We start from the raw sequence: 24,316 nt of genomic DNA, 5'->3' as shown, positions 1-24,316 counted from the left end.
TTTAATTTTATTAAAAATTCTTACGTCTTTTCAGCTTTCAGAAGGGGGCTGAAGTGGTCAGCCCTCAAAAGCACACAGGCAACCTCATGAAGGAGGAGCTGCATAAAGGCAACCTGCCTCAGGTGCCATGAGCTTACCCTCCTTTTGTTCTGGCATTTATGTATGAGACTTAAAAAATGTTAATAGGTAACTCATGGCCTTTGAGAGCTACAAAATGGGTGATTTTGGTAGCAAACAATTGAACATATATCACTGGATCTTCATTAACATGAATTTATTTCAGTGAGATGACAACTGGGTGCTAGGGAGTATTGTGGAACTTATGGGTTTTGCTGGAAATGAGCAACTTGCATGTGGTGGATATGAACACAAGGGACGAGGGTGATCAGAAAAAGTCAGAATCACAGAACAGCTTGGGTTGGAAAGGATCTCAAATATAATCCAGTTCCAACCTGCAACCATGGGCAGGACTTGCCACCCACTGGCTCTGTCTGTCTAGGACCCCAACCAACGAGGTACTGAGCACCTCCAAGGATGGGGTATCCAACAGCTCTTTTGAGCAGTGTGTGCTAGGGCCTCACCACCCTCTGACTAAAGTTCTCTCTCTTAGTTAAAACCCATTCTCCCTTGTCATGTCGCTACCTATCTGAACAAAAAACTGTTCCCCCTTGGTAACCGCAGAACTACAGCTGTCTGCATGGGTGCGGGCCTGCATGCGATCTCCTGGACTGTACAATGCAGGGCCACTTCTGGCCATGGATGTCCTGCGGCAAATCTTCTCCTGTGGGGTCCTAGGGCTCGTTGTAACACACTCGGGCCGTGGTGATAAAGGAAGACATGCAGTCGAGAAGCAGCACAGAGTGCAGGCAGAGGACAGCCTCCTTCCTCCCAGCACCCCGCCCGTGTCTTTTAGGAGCACCTCTGGGGCAGACGCAGCACAGGATGCTCCCGACGCGAGCAACAGCCAAGGCTCCGCTGATGCCCGATGCCCGCCCGCGGCCCGGCCACTGGGGGGCGCCGATGTGCGGAGGGGCATTAAAGGCCGGCCCAGCTACGGGGATACGGCGCGGGGCAGCTCGGCGGAGACCTAAAAAAATCGTTTCCTTCCGGAGCGACGGTGGCGGGGCTGTAACTTCCCCGGCTCGGGCTGGGCATCGGTGTCCTCCGGAGTGAGGCGCTCGGAAGCCGCAGAGGAATGCAGCGAAGCGGCGAGGAAGAGCCGCTGCCGTGTGGAGGAGGCTGAGCGGTGGGAGGGGCGGGGAGGGACCAGCCGCGGCAGTGACAAGGTGCCAGCGAAGCCGAGGGGACGCTGCCTGTGCTCCACCGCCCACGTCGCTGCCCGCCCGGAGAAGTTTGCCTCGGCAGCACTGCAACCGCCGGGGCCGCCGCGTCCGAGCAGGGAACCGCGTCCGAAGCCGCCGCACGCTGATCCGCGGCGGGACGGGGGTGGTCTCTGCCGGGACGCGGCGGGGGGACGTCGCCCCGCCCGCGCCATGGCAGCCCGCTCACGGAGACCCTGGCTGAGCGTGGTGCTGGGTCTGGTGCTGGGCTTCACTGCCGCCTCCTGGCTCATCGCTCCCCGGGTGGCCGAGATGAGCGAGAAGAAGCGGCGCGGCGCCAGCTTCTGTTCCTACTACGGCCGCGCGGCGGGGCCGGGGGCGGCCGAGCAGCCGGCGGCAGCGGCGGTGCTGGACGGCACAGGCGTGCGGAGCAGCCCGTGGGAACTGCAGGCGGCAGAGGAAAGCACGGTGTCCAGCCCCGCCGCTGGCGGGGAAGCGGAGCAGGAGGAGGAGGAGGAAGGAGGCGAGAAGCGGAGCGGGCGGCCCGGCGGCAGCCGCAACGGGAGCGGTGACTGGGGAGGCGCGGCGGGCTGCGCCAAGCCTCGCAACTTCCTCTACGTGGGGGTAATGACGGCCCAGAAGTACCTGGGCAGCCGGGCGGTGGCGGCGCAGCGGACCTGGGTGCCCTCGGTACCGGGCCGCGTGGAGTTCTTCTCCAGCCAGGGCTCAGCCGCGCCCCCAGGGCTTCCCCCGCTGCCCGTCGTTGCCCTGCCCGGCGTGGACGACTCCTACCCGCCTCAAAAGAAGTCTTTCATGATGATCAAGTACATGCACGACCACTACCTGGACAAGTACGAGTGGTTCATGCGGGCGGATGACGACGTCTACATTAAAGGTGACCGCGGGCGGCCCGACGGCCGGAGGGAGGCAGGGGAGCACCGCGTCGGCTTCGCGGAGAGAGGCCATCCTGTCCCACCGAGCAGCAGGGGGGGCAGCGGGGGCCGGTCCACGGGAGCTGTCTCCCAGCCCCAGCCGGCAGTGCCGGGCTTAGCGCCGGGGCTGCGGTCTGGCGCTCCTTGGAGGCGGTGTCTTCAGTTATAGTGAGAATTCTCACGTGGCTGAGTAGCACTGCAAGCAGAGCCGACCTCGAAGTCTACCTGTAAAGCCGCTGCTGTGCTTCGCAGCATGTCCAGAAAGTGTCGGCCCAGATGCCGCGTGGGTGTTGTAACACCGCTAGTTAAGGATGTTCTGCAGTCTTCTCCCTCTTGGTATGTGCTTGCCACTGCCTAAGAAAAATCTGCCTTTGATAATAAGAGGAAGACCGCTGTTATTTGTTATTCCTAGGGAAGAATGGCAAAGCAGGGGCATAAACCTGGGTTATGAGCTTGGTACAAACTTTGGAAAGTTAACTTGAGGTAACTGCACTATTTGTCACTTGGTTTGTCTGAGTCATTTAATAGGTTCCTTACATGCCAGCTGTCATTCATCTCTGAACTGTTTACACACCATTGATGGTGGTATTTCTGGTTGCAGAAGTAAAAGGTGGCACTGTTGTCTTGGGGCTTAGTTCTGACCTGTAGTGAAGCTGTCTTTAATCGGGTCCAAGTTAAACCTATCTGCCAACTCTAAATTTCATTAAAATGCTGAATTATATTTCAAAAATCAGTAAGCTGTTTGAAGGAAAATGCTGGATTTTTGCCATGTTCCAAGGGGAAGGACAGAAAATTATTCTGTGTGAAAGATTTATTTTAATTTAAGCTTGTGCTCATCTTTTCCAAAATCAATCTCATTAAAAGTAACACCTGACATTTTTCCTCAGTGTCTCTTCCTCCTCAACTTATAACTATATTGACAGATTGTCTTGCATTAGAGAGTTTTAAACTAGCAAGAGAATGATTTCCATCAGTGTTGGCTGAACAGAGTAAGGCTTTGATCATATTCTCTCTTCAGGCTACATAAAAGTGCCATTGAAATGTTAATTGAGGATATTCATTTTAAAAAAAGAGTCTGAGAAATATGAACTTGTCCAAAGATACTACACTGGAGGTCATTTCCTGTGATAGTCTGAGGTGCCTGTTTGATTTCAGAGAAGAACCTTGAGATGCAGGAAAATAGATGAATGACTAAGTAGACAAATAACAGTGGTCTTTTATCTTTTCCAGGTGAAAAATTGGAGGAGTTTCTTCGCTCACTGAACAGTAGTAAGCCTCTGTATTTGGGGCAGACTGGTCTGGGTAACATTGAGGAACTTGGGAAGCTGGGTCTTGAGCCTGGAGAGAATTTCTGCATGGGAGGGCCAGGAATGATCTTCAGCCGGGAGGTTCTGAGGCGGATGGTGCCACACATAGGTGAATGCCTTCGTGAGATGTACACCACTCATGAGGATGTGGAGGTGGGCAGGTGTGTCCGAAGATTTGGAGGAACGCAGTGTGTTTGGTCCTATGAGGTAAGTAACAGGATTTGTCCCACGGGATTGTTCGTTTACAGGGTTCTGCATCTTGCAGAGTGTCTGCAATCTCTTTTCACCATAATTAGGTTTTAATAAATGCATTAGAATGTAAGCTGCTGACTGCAAGGAAAAGTGGTAGGAAAACATTCATAGCACGTGGCTGCAAGCATCTATTATTTCAACTTGTATTTTTCAGTTTTCATTTGGTGATGGTTACTGTAGCTTATATGTGTGAGCAGCCATGCTGTAAGTATTGCTATGTGATAAATTGCTAAAACATTACCTGTAGGTTTCCTATGAAGAACTCTTGGAAGGATGCTGCTTTATTTGATGTTTAATGCTAAGGTTGGACCCTTTTGGAAATCATTTCTATATAAGCGTCTGGCACGTCATTTTCTTCTGTGGCAGAGATTCATAAAATATGTTGTAGTATTTGAAGAGGAACTGCCTGTATTTTCTTAATTATTCAGATGTATTTGAATAGAAATCCTGATGGGCAGATGCAGAAATTGGAATATTCTTTTTCTTGTCCAGATAGGATATCTGTTATATATTGCCTGTGTCCATTATATACTTTCAACAGTATTTTACTTAGTGAACTTATTTTACTCAGTGTTTAAATTTACTGCAGGCATGCACAGCATAACAAATCTTAGTATGCTGAGGTTCTTTTGGGAACAAATGGCTTCATTCAGTAGCAACGTTTTCTAAAGTAATAAAGATGTGTTGCGGCTCCAGAAAAGTTTGTTTGCGGTGCTGTGACTAGAAATCAGGGCTGTTTCACTAAAAACATTGTGGTTAATGGCAACATCACCTTTGCGGATTAAAATAGGTTGAGCATGCAGTTGACAGGAAGGGTGAAGAGTGATAGCTAATACGGCGAATAAAATTTTAGTTATTTTGACTGATTCTTTCCTTGTCCTTGTGACAGTATCTCATTAAGTGGGGAAAATTGTTTAAATGAGCCACTGAAAGAGGTTGAGTCAGGAAAAATAATTGTTTTTCTGCATTAGTGGTTTTTGGCTTTTTTTTTTTTTTTTTTTTCCCCCTGAAAGACCTGGAAAAAAGTGTCTGTTTAAAAATGGGTTTGTTGGGCTACACTGTATGAATGGTGAAAGAACAGAAAGTCTTAAATTGCTAATACGGATTTAGTGGGTAGTAATATTATCTCTTATTCCACTATAGAAATGTATTTTTAAAGAGTATTTCAACAAGTGATTTGAATCAAAATGTGATAAAATACACCCAGCTGCATTGCTAGAGCAGGGAAGGTATTTATTGTGCAGATGGGGATCAATTTTGTACGAGCAGTTCTTAATCAGACTTCTGAGCACTGGTAGCTTAATCCTATATTCTGATATATTTGGACTTTGCCTGTGAAAGTTCGTTTTAAAATCCTTACAGGCCTTCAATGCCTGCTTATCTATGTCAGATATTAGAATTCTAATTCTGGCTTTACAGTAGTACTTAGAAGTTTTTTATTTGTTTTGTTTGTTTATTTTTTGCTGTTTTGTCTTCTTGGGAGGAAAACTGATGATAACTTGGTTATAATTTATTTTAATATTGAATGATGAGAAATTTTTGCTCCAGAAACTGAGTGTGAGTTGTATAGAGCAAACTATGAGTTTGCTTTTTTTCTGTTTTGGAGACATGAATTACATGACTGTCCAACTTCTCATGGTAAGATTGGGGCCTGAAAATATTGACTTTAAGGAGCAGGTCTGTATGTTTGTTTGGAGTCTGGAATAGAGTGGCACCAGTCCTGAATTCTGACTGCTCACGAAGACCTTATTTCTTTATAATGAAGAACAGGGAAACAAATGTATTAGTTGTTGTAGCAGTTGTTAATTTCTGACCATAATTTTTGTTTGTTAGAAAAACATTTGCCATTGTTGCTTGTGCAGCAGATCTTCTTGACGACACAGATGGTTAAGACAAAGCTTCTTTGAGTGCTATCCCAGTATTAAGTCTGCCTGGAAAGGTAATGGAGTATGCTGAGAGAGCAGCCCAGACCAATCCATTTTGAGGCATATGAAATTGAAGGTACCTCTCTGCCTCCTTGTAGAGATATTGTGGAATAGACTAAAATTTTTACAGGCTGCTTTATTAATTAAGTTTACTGTTTATAAATATGTACATTTTGCATATTTAAAATCTTGAAATATCATGTTATTTTAGGTGTACAACTCTTTTGCAAGAGCCTTTTGGAGCAAATTTTATTTTTTCTGTGTGGCAGGGATAGAAATTTAGTGTTTCAGTTTCTGAAAAGCTCTAGGTACTTCAATACATTAGAGGGTCCTCAAACTTATTTTGTTCTTTAGTATTATTTCATGCCTTTGTATTGTGTAGCTGGTTGTTGAAAGAAGTCTGATAAGGTACCTGAACTGACTCTGTTGTTGCAGATTGTTATATTGGACTGTTACAGGACTGTTGTACTTTTTCCCGGGGTCACTGAAACTCTTACTGTGTGCTTTTCCATTGCTGCTTTACTCAGTTATACTTTTCTAGTGCAGGAAGGGAGAATTAATCCTTATGCAAACACCAAGACTGTATCTAGGATGGACTGCGAAGTGTGTTCCACATTTGTCTTGAAGTCCTCTTGTACTGAAGAACTGAGCTGAGTCCTGCTGGACTTCAAGGTTTTTATGAACATCAGTACTTTTAGGGAAATTCTGAGGTTTGCATGTGTAGCTGAAGACTAACATGAACTGGGAACAATTCCATTCAGATCTGTAGGAATAGAAAAACTATAATGAAGTTGAATCTATGTGACATCATTTTGTTACTGGATTTATTCTCCAGGAACTGGAAGTGTGTTGTTGTTGTTGTTGTTGAAGATGAAAGACATTGAAGAACTTGTGAGAAAACATGAGGTGCTTGATCTTTGCCAGGTGCCTGTGGTGGTATAGCTGAACCTGACTGCCTCTCAGGGTTTGTTAGGTTTCTGTGTAGAGGTACAGCCAGAATGTTGTGCTTGCTTGTATGCCTATATTGGCTTGCACTTCTATTGGCTGGCAAGGAAAGGACTACATTGTTATTTTAAGAGTATATTTTTCTGTCAGAAAGAACAGGAAGAAAGGTACATAAACCCGTAGTGACTAACTGTTGCTTGGAGAGTAATTTTCTGTAGTTTAATCCTTGTTGTGCCCGGTAGGAAGCCAGGGCTGAGAACTCTCCCACATGCAAAGTGAGTTATGTCTGAGGCGATCCCTGTTGACAGGGCTCCTCCTCTTTCTATCACAAATTAGTCACTGGGTTGCTGAGACAGTTAGTCTGATAACAGAGTTTTGAGGCACTTGTGTGGAGCAGAGGAGAAACAAGCCTATTCTGGAGCTGCTGTTTGTCAGATGCCCGTGGTCAGCCTTAAAGGTGGTTGTTGCTGATGGGCAGTGGCTGCTCAATGCAGCCATTCTGCTCGGCACTGCCATGCTGTGCATGGCTGTGGTGGACTGGAGTGAGGGTGAACCATCCAAACCCCTGCCTCTGTCTGATGGATAGACAAAGGGGCGGTGCTTGGGAGTGTCTGGGGCAACAGCATTGGGCTGGTAGAATCTTACAGGTCAGGAATAACAGCAAATAACAAATTTCTTATGAAAATTACCTTGTTACAACAATGCTAATTGTAGTTATCAAACTTGATCACTTGATATGGTTCTCACCAGATTAGAAAAGTGACTGGTATTTCCATGCTATTGTAGTAGAGAGTTTCATAGAATCATATGGACTGGCGTGGGTTGAAAAGGACCTCAGTGACCATCTAGTTTCAACCCTGCTGCTAGGTGCAGGGTCATGAACCACCAGACCAGGCTGCTCAGAGTCACATCAAGCTTGGCTTTGAATGCCTTCATGGATAGGGTATTCACAACCTCTCTGGGCAACCTGTTCCAGTGTGTCACCACCCTCTTAGTGAAAAACGTTTTCATAATATCCTAAACCTCCCCTGTCTCAATTTAAAACCATGCCCCCTTGTCCTGTCACAGTCTACCCTTGTAAACAGCTGTTCCCTTTCTTGTTTATATACTCCCCTCAAGAATTGGAAGGCCACAATGAAATCTCCCTGGAACCTTCTCTTCAACATAAACAAGTCCAGTTTCCTCAGCCTTTCTTCACAGGAGAGGTGCTCAAGTCCTCTGATCATCTTGGTGGCCCTCCTTTGTATCCATTCCAAGAGCTCTGCATCTTTCTTGTGCTGGGGGCCCCAGGCCTAGATGCAGTACTCCAAATGGGGCCGCGCAAGAGCTGAGTAGACGGGGACAATCAGCCACCTCTCCCTGCTGGCTGCTCCTCTTTTAATGCAGACAGGGATACAGTTGTCCTGCTGGGCTACAAGTGCATACTACTGGCTTATGTCCAGCTTATTGTTTACCAAGACCCCCAGGTTGTTCTCCACTGGACTGCTCTCAAGGAGTTCTCCCCGTTTGTATAAATAACTGGGATTGCCCTGGCCTTGCTGTTGGCCTTGCTGTTGGCCTTGTTGAACCTCATTGGGTTTACATGGGCCCAATTCTCCATCCTGTCCAGGTTCCTCTGGATGGCTTCTATTCCCTCCAGTGTACCAGCTGCGCAGCACAGCTTGAAATCATCTGCAACTTTGCTGGGGTGTACTGGATTCCATCATCTGTGTCACTGATAAAGTGGTTCTGTGTGTACATGTTACCAAATTAAAAAAGAAGTCATTAAACAAATATCCAATTGCAGTAATTATAGTGTTGAAATTGGGTCATTCTTCTCTCATGCCATATGGTTCTCATTTGAGCTGTGTGCTCCTGTAGAACTCTTCAGGTTTTATGAGATATTTACTGTCAACCATTTGCTCTTTCCGGAGAACTTGGGGACACATGGCTCCCTTCTTTGAGTTCTTGTTGCCCCACATCATTCTACATGGTGAGTTTGTCTGGCAGTTGAAAAGGTTTGTGATGAGAAGGCAGTCATCGCTTTATTGAGGGCCTTCAGTGTTTCCTGATGTGGCTCAGCAGGACTGCGAGAGCTGGTGGTGCTTGTGTCCTGGTATTTTTGTTGTGAAGGACTAAAGACAGTGTTACCCACATCCAGCATAGAGGTATGTGCAGGCACATTTAAGCTTGCAGCTGTCATCCCTCCAATCATGGAGAGCATCTGAACTATGGACCCTAGGGCTAAGGGTCTACTTCTGATTCTGACAAAGTGCTCACTGCTCATGGGTTTCAGGGTTGTTTGCAAGTTTGATGTCCTGTCTTTCCTTGAGTGCCCCAACAGGAAGTACTGCTTGAAGGTTTTTGGAGTGTGCAGCTGTGTGATTCTGACTTCTGGTTCTGAGTTTCCCAGATGCTAAAGTTCATGTGATTTAATGTTCAGGATGTGAAAGCAGCATAGCTGTTTTCCTGGTAATGTTTTCCTCTAAGATGCCAGTAGGTATTTACGTGCACTGCTGTGTGGGCTGTGTAACAGCTTTCTTGTCTTTTTTGAATGTTTGTATATTTTAAAGGTTTTTCTCTTAAAACTCTTTTTTTTTTTTGAACTGCTGAAGCTCCCCACTGATGTAGAAGAGGAAAACATTAGGAAAAGTTCAGAAATGATTTGAAATTGTTTTTTATTCTGTACGTGGGTATGCTGAATCATCTCTCAACCTACATAGAAAATTAAACCTAAACATCTTCAGCTTTCTTCTCACGTTCTTTTTTTATTGAAAATGCATTTTCAAAGCTCCTGCGCGATTGGTATATTTGGGGTGATACTTCTTGTAAGAGTCTAGTGCAGAAGGCTAGCTGTTAAAAGTGTGTTTAAAAGTAGTGTTCAATGAGACAAAGCAGTTGTGACACAACTGTTGTTACAGTGATCTCATTTAAGCCCATCACACCATCTCTCTTTGCACTGCTTGTCACATTATACAAGGAATAAACTTGGTTTTAAAGATAGCCTTGTGGATGAAGAACTTGTCTGCTTAGGGTCAAAAGCTTATTCTGTGCTTAAAGTGAATCTATAAAGCAAAGCACTGGGAAATGCTGACTCATTTGCCTTTTAGCCTGAAACTGTTATCTGTCTTTTAAAATCTTTTCAATATCAAATCAACCAAAGCACCTGGAAAGCAGTACTTTCTAAAGATATTCCTAGAATTTTCATCTTCAAAATCTTTTTGCTTCCTGTATTCTGGAGTATAAACTTCCCTTCCACACTTATAAGTTCTAACGTGTTTATTGTTTCTGACAAAGTGTTTTGTTTGACTGTATTGCTTGAGCCTTTTTGCAGATTAGTTATGTGTTGCGGACTGATTTAACTAAATTAAAGGGTATAATGTTGCTCAAAGCCTGCGCAATAATTTTAAAGTCTCTAACCAATCTGGTGGCTTTCTGTGGTGGAGTAACACCATTGGTCGATGAAGGGAAGGAGACTGATGTCCAGGTCAGGGGTCCCCAGTACAAGAAAGACAGAGAGCTGTTGGAGAGGGTCCAGGGGAGAGCCATGAAAATGTTCAGAGGGCTAGAGCACCTCTCCTATAAGGAAAGGTTGAAGGAGCTGGGCTTGTTCAGCCTGGAGAAAAGAAGGCTGCGGGGTGACCTCATTGCAGCCTTTCACTACCTAAAGAGATTCCACAAACAAGTGGGGAGCCAATTCTTTGGAAGTGTAGATAACAGCAGGACAAGTGGGAATAGTTTTAAGCTGGGGGAACGAAGATTTAGGTTCGATATCAGGGGGAAGTTCTTTTCAGAGAGAGTGATGAGGTGCTGGAACAGGCTGCCCAGAGAGGCTGTGGATTCCCCGTCCCTGAGGATGTTCAAGACCAGATTGGATGGGGCCCTGGGCAGCCTGGTCTAGTATTAGATGTGGAGACTGGTGGCTCTGCCTATGGTGGGGTGGGAGGGTGTGCTGGAAATTCGTGATCCTTGAGGTCCCTTCCAACTCAGGCCATTCTGCGTTTCTGTGATAGGCAGAGGCACTGTGTGTCCCTGCTTCCTCTCAACCCCCAGAGTTAATGAGTTGTTTTTTTTGTTGTTGTTGTTTTTTTTTTCTTTTTTTTTCTTTTCTTTTTTTTTTTTTTTTTTTTCTTTTTTAATATATCTGGGGTTTTTTTTGGATTTAGAAAATCTTGTGATAACTTTATTCTGACTCTCCAGCTTCATATCTTTGGATGAGCTCAAAGGATGTGAAATTCTGCTAAAACAGAAATGGTTCAGAAAAAGAAACTGGAAGTTGTAAACAAGAAGTGTTTAACTGAAATAAGTACTAATTAAATATGCTTTAAGTTACTGAGGTGTTTCGTATGGAAATATTGAGTTATTGTCCTTATGTACAGTTACAATATATGTTTATTTAATTATTTCATTATGTAACTTAAAATATGTTAGAAGTACATTTCTTAATTTGAAGTGTAATGAGAACTACTGACTTTTGATGTTTCTTACCAGTTCTGGCTGACAGTTTAAGCTCAGGATTAGTCCACAGGCTGGATACTTTTTCAGTATGTATTAGAAACTGGATGGCAATTAAATGTGTAGTTCAGCCTGAGTTATAATATTCTGGACTTCCTAACTGTTACGCTTAGAAAAGGCTTTTGCTCTGCTTTAAAGAAGTCTTCTAAAACATAGTATACCTAGCAAACAAAGAACATCTTCAGCTGGAGGTATAATTTTAGGAAATTCTGGAGGAGCAACTGACATAGGCTTTCTGAAAGCTGTTTTATGTATAATTTAGTCTTCAAACAAATCTAGTAAAGATAAAGTTACTTTCACATTTATTTTAGCTGAGTGCTTTTCAGTCACATTTTCCACAGTCATTTTCCACGTTGCTTGAAGCTTTATCTTTAGTAATCTAACCCCTTTTGAATGTTCAAAAAAGTTAAAATCTCCTCTGGAATGTGATAGTTTAAACAAATAATTGCAGTATTGGGGACTGAGGGACTTAATAAATAGTTAGGTGCATTTTTTTTAAATTTTTTTTTTTTTAATAAATTGTGTTGTGGTTAAATATTTGACTTAGAAACTTGTAGCATTCCTTTTAATATTTTTGAAATAAGATTATCATTTTTAGCACGGGGTGTTTTTTTTCAATTCTTCGTGCATTTGATACTGTGAACATTTTTGTTTTGTTTCATTTCCAAGATGATAAAATCCCTAATTTTTTTCTTTGTTTGTTTGGTTTTTGAACTGGACATGAACAAGTTAACATCTGAAGGGATTTGCTCTTGCCCTTTTGGGGCATGGTGTGTGTACAGAAGCTCCTCATGTGATCAAAGCAGATGGGCTAAAGAAATATGGTATGTTTATACATGCCTGTAGTGCTGTGGAAGCTCCTTAAGACCTTTTAATCTGTTCCAGGTATTTATTTATTGCAGCTTTACTCCTGTAAAGCTTAGGAATTTATCTTTCAGTTTGTTCTGTACAGTTATATCTGTGCCATTCAGTTTTTTATGTACATACATATGTTTTACCTTCCAGCTTCTTTTTAGCTTTTTGGCTTTTCATTTTTCCTGACCATAGTCTGCCTGTTAGCATAATAATGTTTTATCACTGAAGGGGAGTTTCATCACTGAAAGGGGCCAGTGAGCTCAAATGCTGCCTGCTTCCTTTTTTCAATTTGCCTTCACGGAAGGAAGGGAGAAGCAATGGGAAAATAATTGCACCTAACCAAGGGTAGTTTTCTGGAATGAATGAACAAGAACACACAATATTGGAAAACAGTAAAAAGTAATATTGCTTAATATCTGTCCATGGAAATTCTGGAGAATGTGTTTTTAGTATATGTGAGAAGGTCATGTAAGTGTATGTCCTCTGTGGCATCTTGGTGCTTTGAAGTTTGCTTGAAGTCGCAATGTGTTTGTTGACCTCTTCCAAACACTGGTCACTTTTCACTTTCCAAGAGCTTTTGTTGGATCAGCACCTTGTGTTTGGGTCCTCACAAGACTTCTTTCGTGAGATATTGCCTTAAAACAGACACGTTTGAGGAACGTAAAAGCACTTATGCTCCCATATTGATCTTTAAAGGATTTCTACTAGCTGCAGATGCTGTTGATAAAATGCTGTCAAAAATTCCATTAACTCTGAAGGGGAAAATCTAATTGACACCCTCAAAACAACTGTGTTAGGTTTCTAAGTATGTTCCAAGATATTCTGTTATATGCTATTCTTAGTTGAATAATCTTTGTTAAAATGGGAGCTCTCAAACTTTTCATATGTCTGAACATTGGTGATGCTTACATTTGAAAATACACTTAAGTATATCTGTGGGAGCTTCTCATAAGGGCTTAAAATAACTCTGCAGTTGCCAGTTGGAATGTTGAGCACTACATCATAATTTTACTAAAATAACTTCATTGTTTATTTTCCATTGCTAAGCATTATTTGGAAAATCTTCTGTTTTCCTTGGAAGTGACCTTTGAAAATATCTATTTGAAGGTTCCGCATTAAAACTGTAGAGTTGCCAATAGAAGCAAACTAGTTGATAATTTCAGTAGTTTTAATATGTGTGTTACCTTCAGTGCAGAGGCAGTTTGCAGTCTTCATAGCTTGAGAGAAAATAAAATTGTTGCCTGGGAGAGACGTAAGGGGAGGAGGGAATTTGTGCTTTTCTTATTGATTTTTTTTTATTCTGTTGTTTATGTTTAGCCATAATTACATCAATCATTTTGGTAAAAATACAAGCCTCATCAGAGTATGTGTTACCCTCTACAAATTAAGTTAATTAAATTCTTTTGTGTCACATCCATTATAGTGATGCAGATGGATAACTAGAATGTTTGCTATATGAAGAGTTTCAGTTTTATGTTAAGTGACACTTTAATGATTAGTACAAGGATAGAATAAGTTGTTACTCTGTTGTTTGTTCTTTTTTTTTAATGGTTTCAGAATATTCTTTAATGTTTTATAGTGTAATTAACAAACTTTATTCACTGAGAGTAAATACTTAATAAGGTGTGATGTTCAATAGAAATCTTTTGGCATCTGTTTATCAGTACAGATGACAAGTACTTTTCTTTCTAACAGGTTGATATTTCTATTTATTCCCATATTCTAAGGAAATAATTAAAAATAATTTAGTGCTTATCTTTATGCTTTTTAGTTGCTTAAGGTCTAGTTGGTTGCTGAAGGACTACCTGATGCAGGAAGCCCAATTTTTTGTTTGGATATTCTTGTGTAGCTTACATGGGTGCTACTGTTTAAGGTCATGGAAATTTAGGGCTGTGTGCTGACATATTCCTGATGTATTGTGTTCTGATCACTTTAAAGGATGCATATTGGAGCATATAATCTGACAGTTTTGGTAAATCTTCCTTTGTAATATGTTTGCAGCTCTTTACTGGGAGTAATTTAATTTTTTCTAATAAAAATATTCATAAATATGTCAGAAATATACCCAAAATGAATTATAAATAGTATTTTAGGGGGAAAAGATTCTACATAGCACTGAAAATCATCCATTTCTGAATCTGTGTTCTGTGTTTCTTTTTCCCTATCATACAAAGAACACAAATTCTCTCTTCTTCTTGATCTTGAAGATGTATTTAAAGGTATTACTGACTTCCTTGAATAAAATTCAATCTTTAAAATGCTGCTAGTTAGTGCTGCTAATTCATGCTGGAACTACTGTATAGAGACATTTGTACTATTTTATTGCTTTTGTCTTGTTCGTAGCTAACACACACATTTAATGCATAACATTATTTTTTTCAAAGTTTTTTTTCTTGTTCTCTATCAAGGCACACAGACTTCCCGCCATATTTTCATAGATAAAAAAACTACTCCTTCCTTACAGTTTTGCTGATGCGTGGTTTACTTTTCAGTTCTCGGGCTAAGTACTCTCTAGCATTTACACCTGGAGACTTGTTCTTTCTCTTCACTTGTGAAAATGAAAGGACTCTTCTGGGAAGATTTTACATTATTCAGCTAGTACAAGCATCACTTCCCAGCCTTCCCATTTATATTGCGCTGCATTGAAATAGTAGATTTTCCCTTTTTACCTGTGCTGTGCCACCGGCAAACTGTGCCACAGGGATACTGTGAAAATATGATTGCTTCAGTAAGTAGCTTCTTTACTTTCCCTTTCAAGTTCTGTTTGACAAATGCTCTTGTACCATGTTTTATTTACCTTAGAAGGCTCTTGTTTCTTCCCTTGAGCTTACTCCTTCATACTGATAAATGTTACATAGATTTACTTTGGCTAGGCAGCAGAATTTGTGCTTCATGTTCCTTTTGTTCTTTCAGTAACCTTTAATTTCACCTACTTTAGTCACTTTTAAAATTTTTACTGTATGTGATCAACATTAGGTGTGGGACTGTATACTAGAAGTCATATGTAACTTTTACTGTGGCACAAAATGTTTCTTTTCTGGAAGCCACTTCATTCCTGCAACTCAGGATTATATTTACCAGTTCTAAACTTCATTATGCTGTACATTCATTATCATTCTGCATTTGGTTGGTACTGCTAGGTTGGTGTAATCTTCAACCATTTTCAAATGTTGAGCCTTTGACTACCAGAGTATTTTATATATGTGAAAATTTACTAGTTTAGCAGTCACATGTTTAGTCACATCACTGCTGTATAACTGTGCTATCTTAAGTGTGATGTTTTATGAGATAAAAATTATGTTTTCCTGTATAAAGAGAATGATCTTGGTTAGCCTGATGGCCTACACAGCAAGGGCAGAGGCTGTGGCAGTGCGAGGAGTGTGCTGCATTGTGTGATTACAACCCACATGGAAGACATAGTTGTTCCAAGTCTAATTCTGCCTCCAGTGAGAAGAATGGTTAGTGAGTAAGAAAGATTTTATCTTGCAAAGAGTTTAATCACATGTGACATGAACTGCTAAGTGCTGTTCATTCTGACTATTCAGCGCATCTTTACAGGCCAGCTGCCTTTGGTCTCTGTGATTTGCCATTTCTTTTTAGAGGTTGTTTATTGTAGAAAATACCTTAAATTAGCACGTGACTTACTGTAAATCTCCACATAAAGGGACTGTCTTTAAACACTGGACCTTGTTTTTGAAGTCAGTTACTTGAATCTAAAGCTGAACATCTATGAATTTTACCTCCTTAGATTGTCTCTGCTGCTCTGTTTGTTTCCTTGAGCCCAGCTCCCATCTCCCTACCGCTTTCTCTTTTCTCTTCCCATTTGTCGTGGGGCCAGGGTCCACGGGCCTACTGCCCCCACTGTTACGGACGTAGATTGATCTAGATAACCCCAAGACAGGAAGGCAAAACTAAGTGTTTATTAGCAGTCAGAGTCAGAGTGAGGGTGCTTGTGTGAAAACTTTTGCAGGAGCTCTTGAGATGAGAAGACCTTAAGGAGGACTTCATGCAACAACGTTAAGAACATCACCATCTTCTCCAGTATAGAGGAGTAGAAAAGTATTCAGAGAAAGGTGAGAATGTGAAAGAGACAAAGCAAAAAGTGAAGAAGAAATACAGTCTTCTAGAAAGGGATGAAAACAAATATGTTAAGTCAGGGATGAAATATGTGGCTTTGAGGCAGGACCTTGAAATTGAGATCTATTAAGAGTTGGTAACAAGATGAAGCTTTCAAGAAAAGGAGATCCAGCTGAGGTTCCTGTAACTACATGAAGAAGTCGTGTGCTGCAAAAACAATTAAATGCTACTAACTTCAAATGGCAGTCAGATTAAAACACAAGGGTAATGGTGATGGGATGTTCTGAGCAAAACTAAAGTATCTGTAGTTAAGATGTGACATATGTTTTGGCAGAAGAAGCTAACGTGCTGTCATTCTTTAAAGGACTGTATTTATTGAGGGCATATATCTAATATAAATGAAATGTGAGTGAAGAATTTACTCAATTGTAGTTTTTAAAAGAAAGTCAGTCATTTCCATAAGAAGCTTTACTAAATAAGGAATTTTTTTGTGGCTCTCCAGATTTGTTCAGCATGGGTTGTTTTAGTTTTTACAGCAGCAGGGTTAGACACCCAAATCAACACAAAATGAATAAAGCTGTGCAAGTAAAAGCAGTAGTCCCTGAGTGAAAGTAGCTTGTTTATCTTTGAAGGTATCTTTTATAGTGACTTGCCATAACTGATGCTTTCATTTTTATTGTTTATTTTTTCCTTTCAATTCCCTTTAATAGAATAACATTTAACTATTAAGTAAAAAAAATAAAAACATTAATGGAAAGCTATGTGGTGGGATGATGATGCAGATTATCTCCTTCGCTTTAAGAATGTTCACATGTGTCTCATTTGCTTGTCAACTTTTAGTTTGAAACACCAGGTTGTAGCACCTGGTTATTTCATCAGTCACTGAAGGTGTCCATTTTACTAGGTTTGCCTCTAGGTGGATACTGGATGTTTTCTTCTGTAAAAAATCATGGTGTGCGTTCATTTGTAATGAACAGCAGGGAGGACAAAAGTATGTAATTGCAGCAGTGCTCACTTCTAATTAACTTCTGGAAACCATTTGTAGGTAGGCATTCTACTGAGTAGAATGTACTACCATTTAATAAATGGCAGGTTCATGTTTTCCTTCAGTCCTTACTATTAATTGTGCTTTGGAAGTGAAGCTCTTCTGTCCAGATACAGAGTCTAGGTCAAGAACGTCTCTGTCAAGTCCCGTAATCCCACCTTTTCCCACAGGCTTCCAGTGCTATGGGGTGTAAGACAGGGCTTGGTCCCTGGAGGAAGATCTGACTTTATGACCTCTCAGTGAATTAACTCATATTAAAATTGAAAACTACTGCAGTTTGATAAGACACTTCACAGTATAATTATGGTGGTAATCTTCTGAATTCTAACTTCTACAAATAATGAGATTAATTACTGAAAGTGATTTATCTTTAGTGATGGAGATTAGATGACTTTGTTTCCATTGCATTCAATTCAAAATCAGCAATTACTCCGTGCATTTTCCCCTCCTTTATGAAAGATCACAGAATAGTTGAAATCAACAGGGACCTCTGGAGACCATCTGATCCAGCACTCTGTTCACACAGAATCTTCTAAGGCACATTAACCAGGCTCATGGCTTTTGAATATCTGTAGGGAACAAGATACTTATCTAGGCAGCCTGTTCCAGTTTTCTGACACCCTCACAGTAAAGACCTTTTTGCTCATGTTCAATCAGAACTTACTGTGTTTGTGCCCATTGCCTCTTATCCTATCTCGGCACCATTGACAAGAGTGTGGACGCATACTCTTGACACCTTCCCTTCAGATACTTACATACCATCAGATCCCACCCGAACCTTCTCCAGGCTGTTAGATAATGTTTTTAAGGTGGTGTTATCAAGATGATGTTCTCTATAAAGATTATAAACATTCTATATGTCATTTTGTGTAATTGCAACTTGTCATCTTCTTGACACTTAATTGTACTTGTTTTAAAATATCCTATGTCATTGTGTATGTAGTTCTTGTCTTTGCAGGTCTGTACGCTGAATAAGTAAAACTTTTTCTTGTTAAACTGGCTGTGCAGAAAAGCATCTTAGCTAGCATTTTAAAAATGAAGAAATGGTTTAAAATATGCTTTTGATACATTTTGAATTTTATTATATTATTACTGAAGAAGATGGAGGTATTTTAGAATTTCAAAAAGAATAAAAAAGATCTCCAACTCAGGCTGTGTATTTACTTAATGATGAAATTCTTTGCATTCAGAGAGTACTTGCAAGTGCTGATAATATGCTTTGACTATATCAGAAATTAACCATGGTTGGGGAAAGACCTCTTCGTTTCTTAAAGGCAGATAATATTCAAATTAATTTCCAAACAGGATTTCTGCATTCTTTGTTATGAACACTGAAACTTGGATTCATTTGTCTGTATAAAAAATGAGTTGTACTTCAATTCCTTAGTAAGGCAGAAGAACAGAATAGATCTAAAAATCGTTTCATATAATGGTTTGAATTGAGACAGTTCTTTGTTATTGCAGGAAATACAATAAAACCACAAGATGAAAACAGTAACAAGGTAATCTGAGTATTATGTTTTCTCTAAGTGGTGAAATTGTTTCAGGCAATTCTAACACAGACTTTAAAAACATGTTTCCATTTGGAGCTGGATTGGGTATTCTCTTACTTTAGAAGCCTGCTTGATTTTTCCATGTCGTTCTTGTTTGTAAGCTGAATACTTGATGAACAGTGTGCTAGGCAGCCTGGAAAATGTCCAAACTACTGTACCTTGTGGGCAGTAACTTATGGTTCAATGTTTAATTAATGTTTGGTGAAAAGTGGTGTACCCAATGTGTCCAATACTCGATGCAGTATTGTTTAGTATCTTTATTAGAGCCTAGTTGCTGGGGATGAAAATAACATCTGCAAATTAGCAGAGAAGGGAAAAAGCAGAAGTGAGATGCAGTACAGAACAATTTTAAAGAGAAATGTTAATAGTAGCCTTGAGACAGTTGAGGGTTGGGCATTCAGAAATCTCATGAGTTAAACAAAAAATATTGCAGAGTCCTAAGGGACTGGATGAGGAAGATCTGTAAGAGGACTTCGGGTTTTAGAGGATCCCAAGTTGAGTCAAAAGTGTGCTCCCATTGCAAATTAAGCAAGTCACACTCTGCTTTGTGTTAGGCATGGTCATTAGATTTAGTGAAGATCTGTTATCCTTTGTTCTGCGGTGGAAGGATAATGCCTAATTTCAAGGGAAAATGTAGTTGTAGTATTTAGGTAATAGAAGGACAGTTACAGAGATGATGGAAATGAACTTTTGTCAATACTCTAGACATTATAATGCATCTGTCAATGCATTTTGCAGGTACAGTGAATTTTGGATGACAGTCAGAAGACATGTTTCTCCCCCTGTTTAGTATTACTGTGGCCTTGCCTTTAATATTCTCTGCATTTCTGGTTTCTACAATGATAAAAATGTTTTAAGGGATTTGAGTATGTCCAGACAAGAGCCCCAGAGCTGGTAAAAGAGGTGGAAGGCATGTCCTATGAGGATAAGCAGAGCATACCTGACTGTCTAACTGGGAGGATTCCAAGAGTATTCATTGCTCTCTGCAGCTCCCTGAGTAGGAAAGTGGAGGGAAGTGTTCATCTGTTCTTCATGGGAACTGATGGCAGGATGTACAAGAATGGCTAAGAGCTGTGCCAGCTGTGGATCAAAATGAATGTGAGGAGAAATTTCTTTACTCTGAGGTTGGTCAACCACTAGAATAGGCTTTCTGGCAAGTAGTTCATGCCCTAGTCTTGTAAGTGTTCAAGAGATTTTACTGAGTTTAAATTTTAGTCATTTCTGGAGTGTTCAGGCTGTTGGGTGCAGTGACGTTTGAAGATGCCTTCCTTCTATTCTAAACTGTGGCTTATGAGGTTCAGGTTGTACAAGGGCTGCTCTGAAAGTAATACCTTCTATTTTATTAAGTTGGTCCATGACATTAGAGGCACATTACAGTGGTATAACAGTAGAGGGTGAACCAGACAATATGCTGTTACTTTTTGTTGATGCGTGACAGATGACAGCAGAGGAGCAATCTTGACAGAATGGCATCTGAAATGTAAGTATGTGTGGATCAAAAGTGTGTCATTGGATTTGTTCATGTAGAAAAAATGGCACTCACTGATATTCACTGTCACCTGCTGAATGTTTATGGAGACCCAACAGTGCATGTGAGCACACTGAGACAGGCAGTGGGTAATGCAGTGATGTCAGTGACTCTGGGTCAACTCTGCTGTTGTAGACGTTTATGTGTGCTATGCAGGCTTTTGTTCACTGCTGGCAAAAATACATAGGAATAACAATGATTCTCCTGTTTAATGTGTTTTATCTGCAAGGAAAATTTATTCTGAAGTCTCTGTTAAAAATAGTTTTGACATCTGTTGTCAATTTCCATTCTTTGACAAGTATCTATAGCCACTGGATTTCAATGTGGGAATTTAGAAAGTAGCTAATTTTATGTGCTGTCAATTTCTTCTTCCAGTAAGTAACAGTGGACAACAGTAAAACATTCTGTAACTCATCAGGAAATTGAGGCTTGATGAAAGAGTTCAGGTTCATGAGGTCTACAGAGGCAGAAACTAGAGAGGCAAATACTACTGAATATATATATAAATAAGTGATGCACAAGGAAATGCCTCTAAGATCTCTGAGATTTTTTCTAAATCCCTCCGTATTCCTTTCCACTCGGTAATCTCTGGATTAGGAGAATGCTTCATCCAGATAAAGTGGATGAGAAAGAATACATTCAGGGAGGTTGATAGCATGATCATCAATTTAGCATTCCAGAAGTGCGAAAGGGACAGAGAGAACATAAAAACCTGTTTGAACATGATGTTGTCTGTGTAATTAACTGTTCTGTCTGGGATGTAACTGTCAATACTTAGATCATACAACACTGAATATAGGTGCCAGGTAGGTGACTCTGTCAGTGTCCTCAATTGGTTATGTTACATATATAACTCCAATACAGAGAATAGTGAACTTAATAAGAAACCAGTAAGTTCCAGGAGTTAAAATTCTGAGTGTAATGGCTTTTAATCAATTATATAGCATTACTAAAATAAAGAGCAGCTTCATAGTGCCAAAAGAAAGAACCTCAGTACAGTGTCCAGTATCTGGCAGACTGCTTGGCCTGTAATCTAATCTATGAAGGTCAAAGCTAGCTACAGCAATATGTGACTCTCTGTATGGCACAGATCTCAATTTTGCTAATGTTAAAAAGCAGTTCCATAGGACCACCAAATAAAAAAGGAGGTGGGGGGAAAAGAGGAAAGGAAACAAAGAGGGGAAGAAAAAACATTACAGCAGTGATGATGTGAAGAGGGAAATTAATTTACGAATAAAAATAGCAGAAATATAAGTTAATTGAGCTTGAAGCTAATCAATCAAATAAATGAGAGAGTTTCTGAAAACCGAGGTTCTTACTCTGATCTGCTAGGGACTGGAGAGAGTTATTCTCATGATTTCCAGCTGGTTTTATCTTTCCCAGCAACCAAAAAACAGAAATGGAACAGCAAAGTTTTCTGGGAGCTGTAGTACATTTCTTCTCTTCTGAGACTCCCAGTGTACTACATGGTGTGATGATGTGGAATTTTAGTAGTTCTAATTCTTTAATATTAAAGGATATGAAAGCTTTTGCCTATTCTTACAGGCATGAATAGCAGTTGTAAAGTTGGGTGTATTCATCTTATCCGACTGTTCTTGCATCTGTGCTGTATTGCCACTAAATGCTCATAAATACGATCTTTTAATTCAGGGTTGTATTGTCGTCATTTCAGCTGTGACAGAATGGTTTTCTTAGGAGAATCTGTTACTATGGTGTGTTTTGGTTCTAGGAGAAAAATAAGTTTGATAACAGACCAGTGTTTACAGCTTCTACTAAGTAGTGTTGTATAAAGCCAAGGCCATTTGCAGCGAAGGGCCCAAGGGCTGGGAGGGATCAGAATCAGAACAGCTGACTTATGCTGGCCGAGTGGTTATTCCACACCATATAACATCATGTGGAAGGAGGTTTGAAGAGGATGGGAGTGCACCTCACTCCTTTCTGCTGCTCAGAAGCTAGCCAGGCATCGGTCAGGGGATGATGGGCATTTCCTCGTGCATCACTTGTTATCTATATTTATATATATATGCAGTAGTATTTCCCTTTTCCTTTTTCTTAGTAAATAGTTTTATCTCAAGATCAAGATTTCAAGGATTCTACTTTGCTGGAATTTTTATTTTTTTTTTCCCTCTCCCCCACCTCACTGGAAGGAAGGAGTGAATCAACAAGTCTGTGATGCTGAACCACCTTCCAGGTTAAGCTTCAACACAAACAAGCTATAGTTACAGAACTTGGGGAATTACCGTGACTTGACAACAATATGTACATAGAAACTATTTCAGTTTGTAGAAGAAGTAGGTGCTGACACGTACTGGTAATTAATCTGAGATGCTGTCTGGTGTTAGGGAGATCCATCCAGCTTATAAAATATTTGGAAGAAGTTTCATCACACCAATCTCATCTTTTGCAAGTTTAGATGACTCCTGGCTATCACACCAAGCTGTAGAAATGTCTATGAAGTAATAGGAAGATTTCCAGAAGCACATTTGCCCTTGCAAACACTAGCTGTGAGTCAAGATAGGAATTTCCTGGAAGACAGAACAGTGGACAAAGTAGATGATTTACCAAATTTCTGGTACTTGCTGAATATGAAACTGGAGTTGTATTTTCCACAATGTTTAGAAAAACTGAGATTTTAACCCTCATATGACAAAAATACCTAACTTTTGACTGCAATTTCATACGCTTTATTGTTTTGTTGTATTGATTAGCCATTTCATTTTCATTTTTATAAATAAGATGTTGGTATCTTTCAAATGTTCAAATACGGCACTGAGATTCATTATTTTTATTTATATCTAAGTTTTACTAATTTTTACTGAGGAAAAATATAAAAGTTATATAACTTCTGGACATGTGCATTTTTATAATACAAAGTTGTAGCAATATTCTCTCTCTAAAAAGTTGAAAAGGGCTTTTCTTTGCCAGTTTGGTCTTAAGTCTTAGAGCCTTGGGAGGGTGACTTCTCTAACCTTTTGTAGCCTTTATTTCTGGTCTAGTATAGGGAAGAGGCTTATTTACTTTATGAGATTATTAGCACGGAGTCTGTTTTAAAATGCATTCTAAGAAGCAAACACCAATTCTCAATAGGTGCAAATTCAAATGTATGAAAACAGAAATTGTGCCTTTCTCACTTGAATGAAATTATTTCAGTAATGACAGTTGGCAGTGAGTACATATTTACAAGTAAGGTTTGTGCTCTTGTACTGTTTATGATCACATAAAAAGACTAAGAACACAGAAGACTAAGAATAGCTTTTGTCTCCTTGGTAAAGATGTGAGTTTTCATTTTCTGCTGATTTGGACCAGAGTTGAGATTATCTGAAGAAAATGGTCCAGCAGACTTGGCTGGGGTTAAAACAGGAAAAAACTCATACTTGCAGTTTTATAATAGAAATAGATATCTTTCAATTCTTTCATAGAGAAATTAATTCTTGATAATTTAGAGTAATGATTTGTTATAAAAAATGAAATCTATTACAGCTTAATTCCAAATACTGGCCTTTTGAGTATGAGTGAGCAAGAAACTGTCAGATTGACTTTTTATGGACATTTCTTAGTGTTTCTTTAATTCATTTATGTATATTAAAAACTATCTTAGGAAGTGAAGAACACAAGAGTTCTTTAAGTACAGAAAAGAGCAATTTTACTGAAAATGAACTGTGTTCATTTAACATGTTGGTAGGAAAGACTGGTTTAGTTAGTCGGAATGTGATTATGAATGGCTTTCGTTTGAAGCTTTTTCAAATATCACATCAAATTACTTTTATTTACTAAGCTCTTAAGTTGTTTGAAGCTGATTATGTGCTATTCATGTCATTATATGCCCCAGATGGACACTGTAAATTCCTACTGTTGCTTTCTTAAGTTGAGATGAGTGATTTATTTTTACCGCACGAAACTTTTCACTGCTATTGCATGCTTTTCATAATATGTTACTTTCAGTAGACTTCAAAAATGTCATGCATTCTGCTGTTTTCCTCTATTAACAGGTTACCTGTCCTGTTAACCTGTTGGCTGTGCCAGAGTCCTGACACAGGTCTGGATTTATCAGTCATTGACCTGGCTTCGTCCTGTATTCTTAAGTCTTTGTAGCAACATAGTATTGGAGAAGTTAGAACATTTG

The 24,316-nt window shown here is 40.2% G+C and overlaps 1 protein-coding gene across 1 annotated transcript in view; it reads left to right on the top strand.

Annotated features, from left to right (window-relative positions):
* Positions 1 to 1,127: 1,127 nt before the first annotated feature.
* The window catches only part of CHSY3 (chondroitin sulfate synthase 3), a 103,510-nt gene continuing 80,321 nt past the window's right edge, over positions 1,128 to 24,316 (top strand). Inside the window, exons 1-2 of the mRNA XM_015849402.2 lie at positions 1,128 to 2,175; positions 3,443 to 3,726. Of these exons, the coding sequence (XP_015704888.1) occupies positions 1,494 to 2,175; positions 3,443 to 3,726 (966 nt within the window). The 5' untranslated portion in view covers positions 1,128 to 1,493. The remainder of the gene's footprint in view (positions 2,176 to 3,442; positions 3,727 to 24,316) is intronic.

The sequence above is a fragment of the Coturnix japonica genome, chromosome Z (genome assembly GCF_001577835.2).
Source record: "Coturnix japonica isolate 7356 chromosome Z, Coturnix japonica 2.1, whole genome shotgun sequence".
Lineage (NCBI taxonomy): Eukaryota > Metazoa > Chordata > Aves > Galliformes > Phasianidae > Coturnix > Coturnix japonica.
This window is presented reverse-complemented; position numbering and strand designations above follow the sequence as displayed.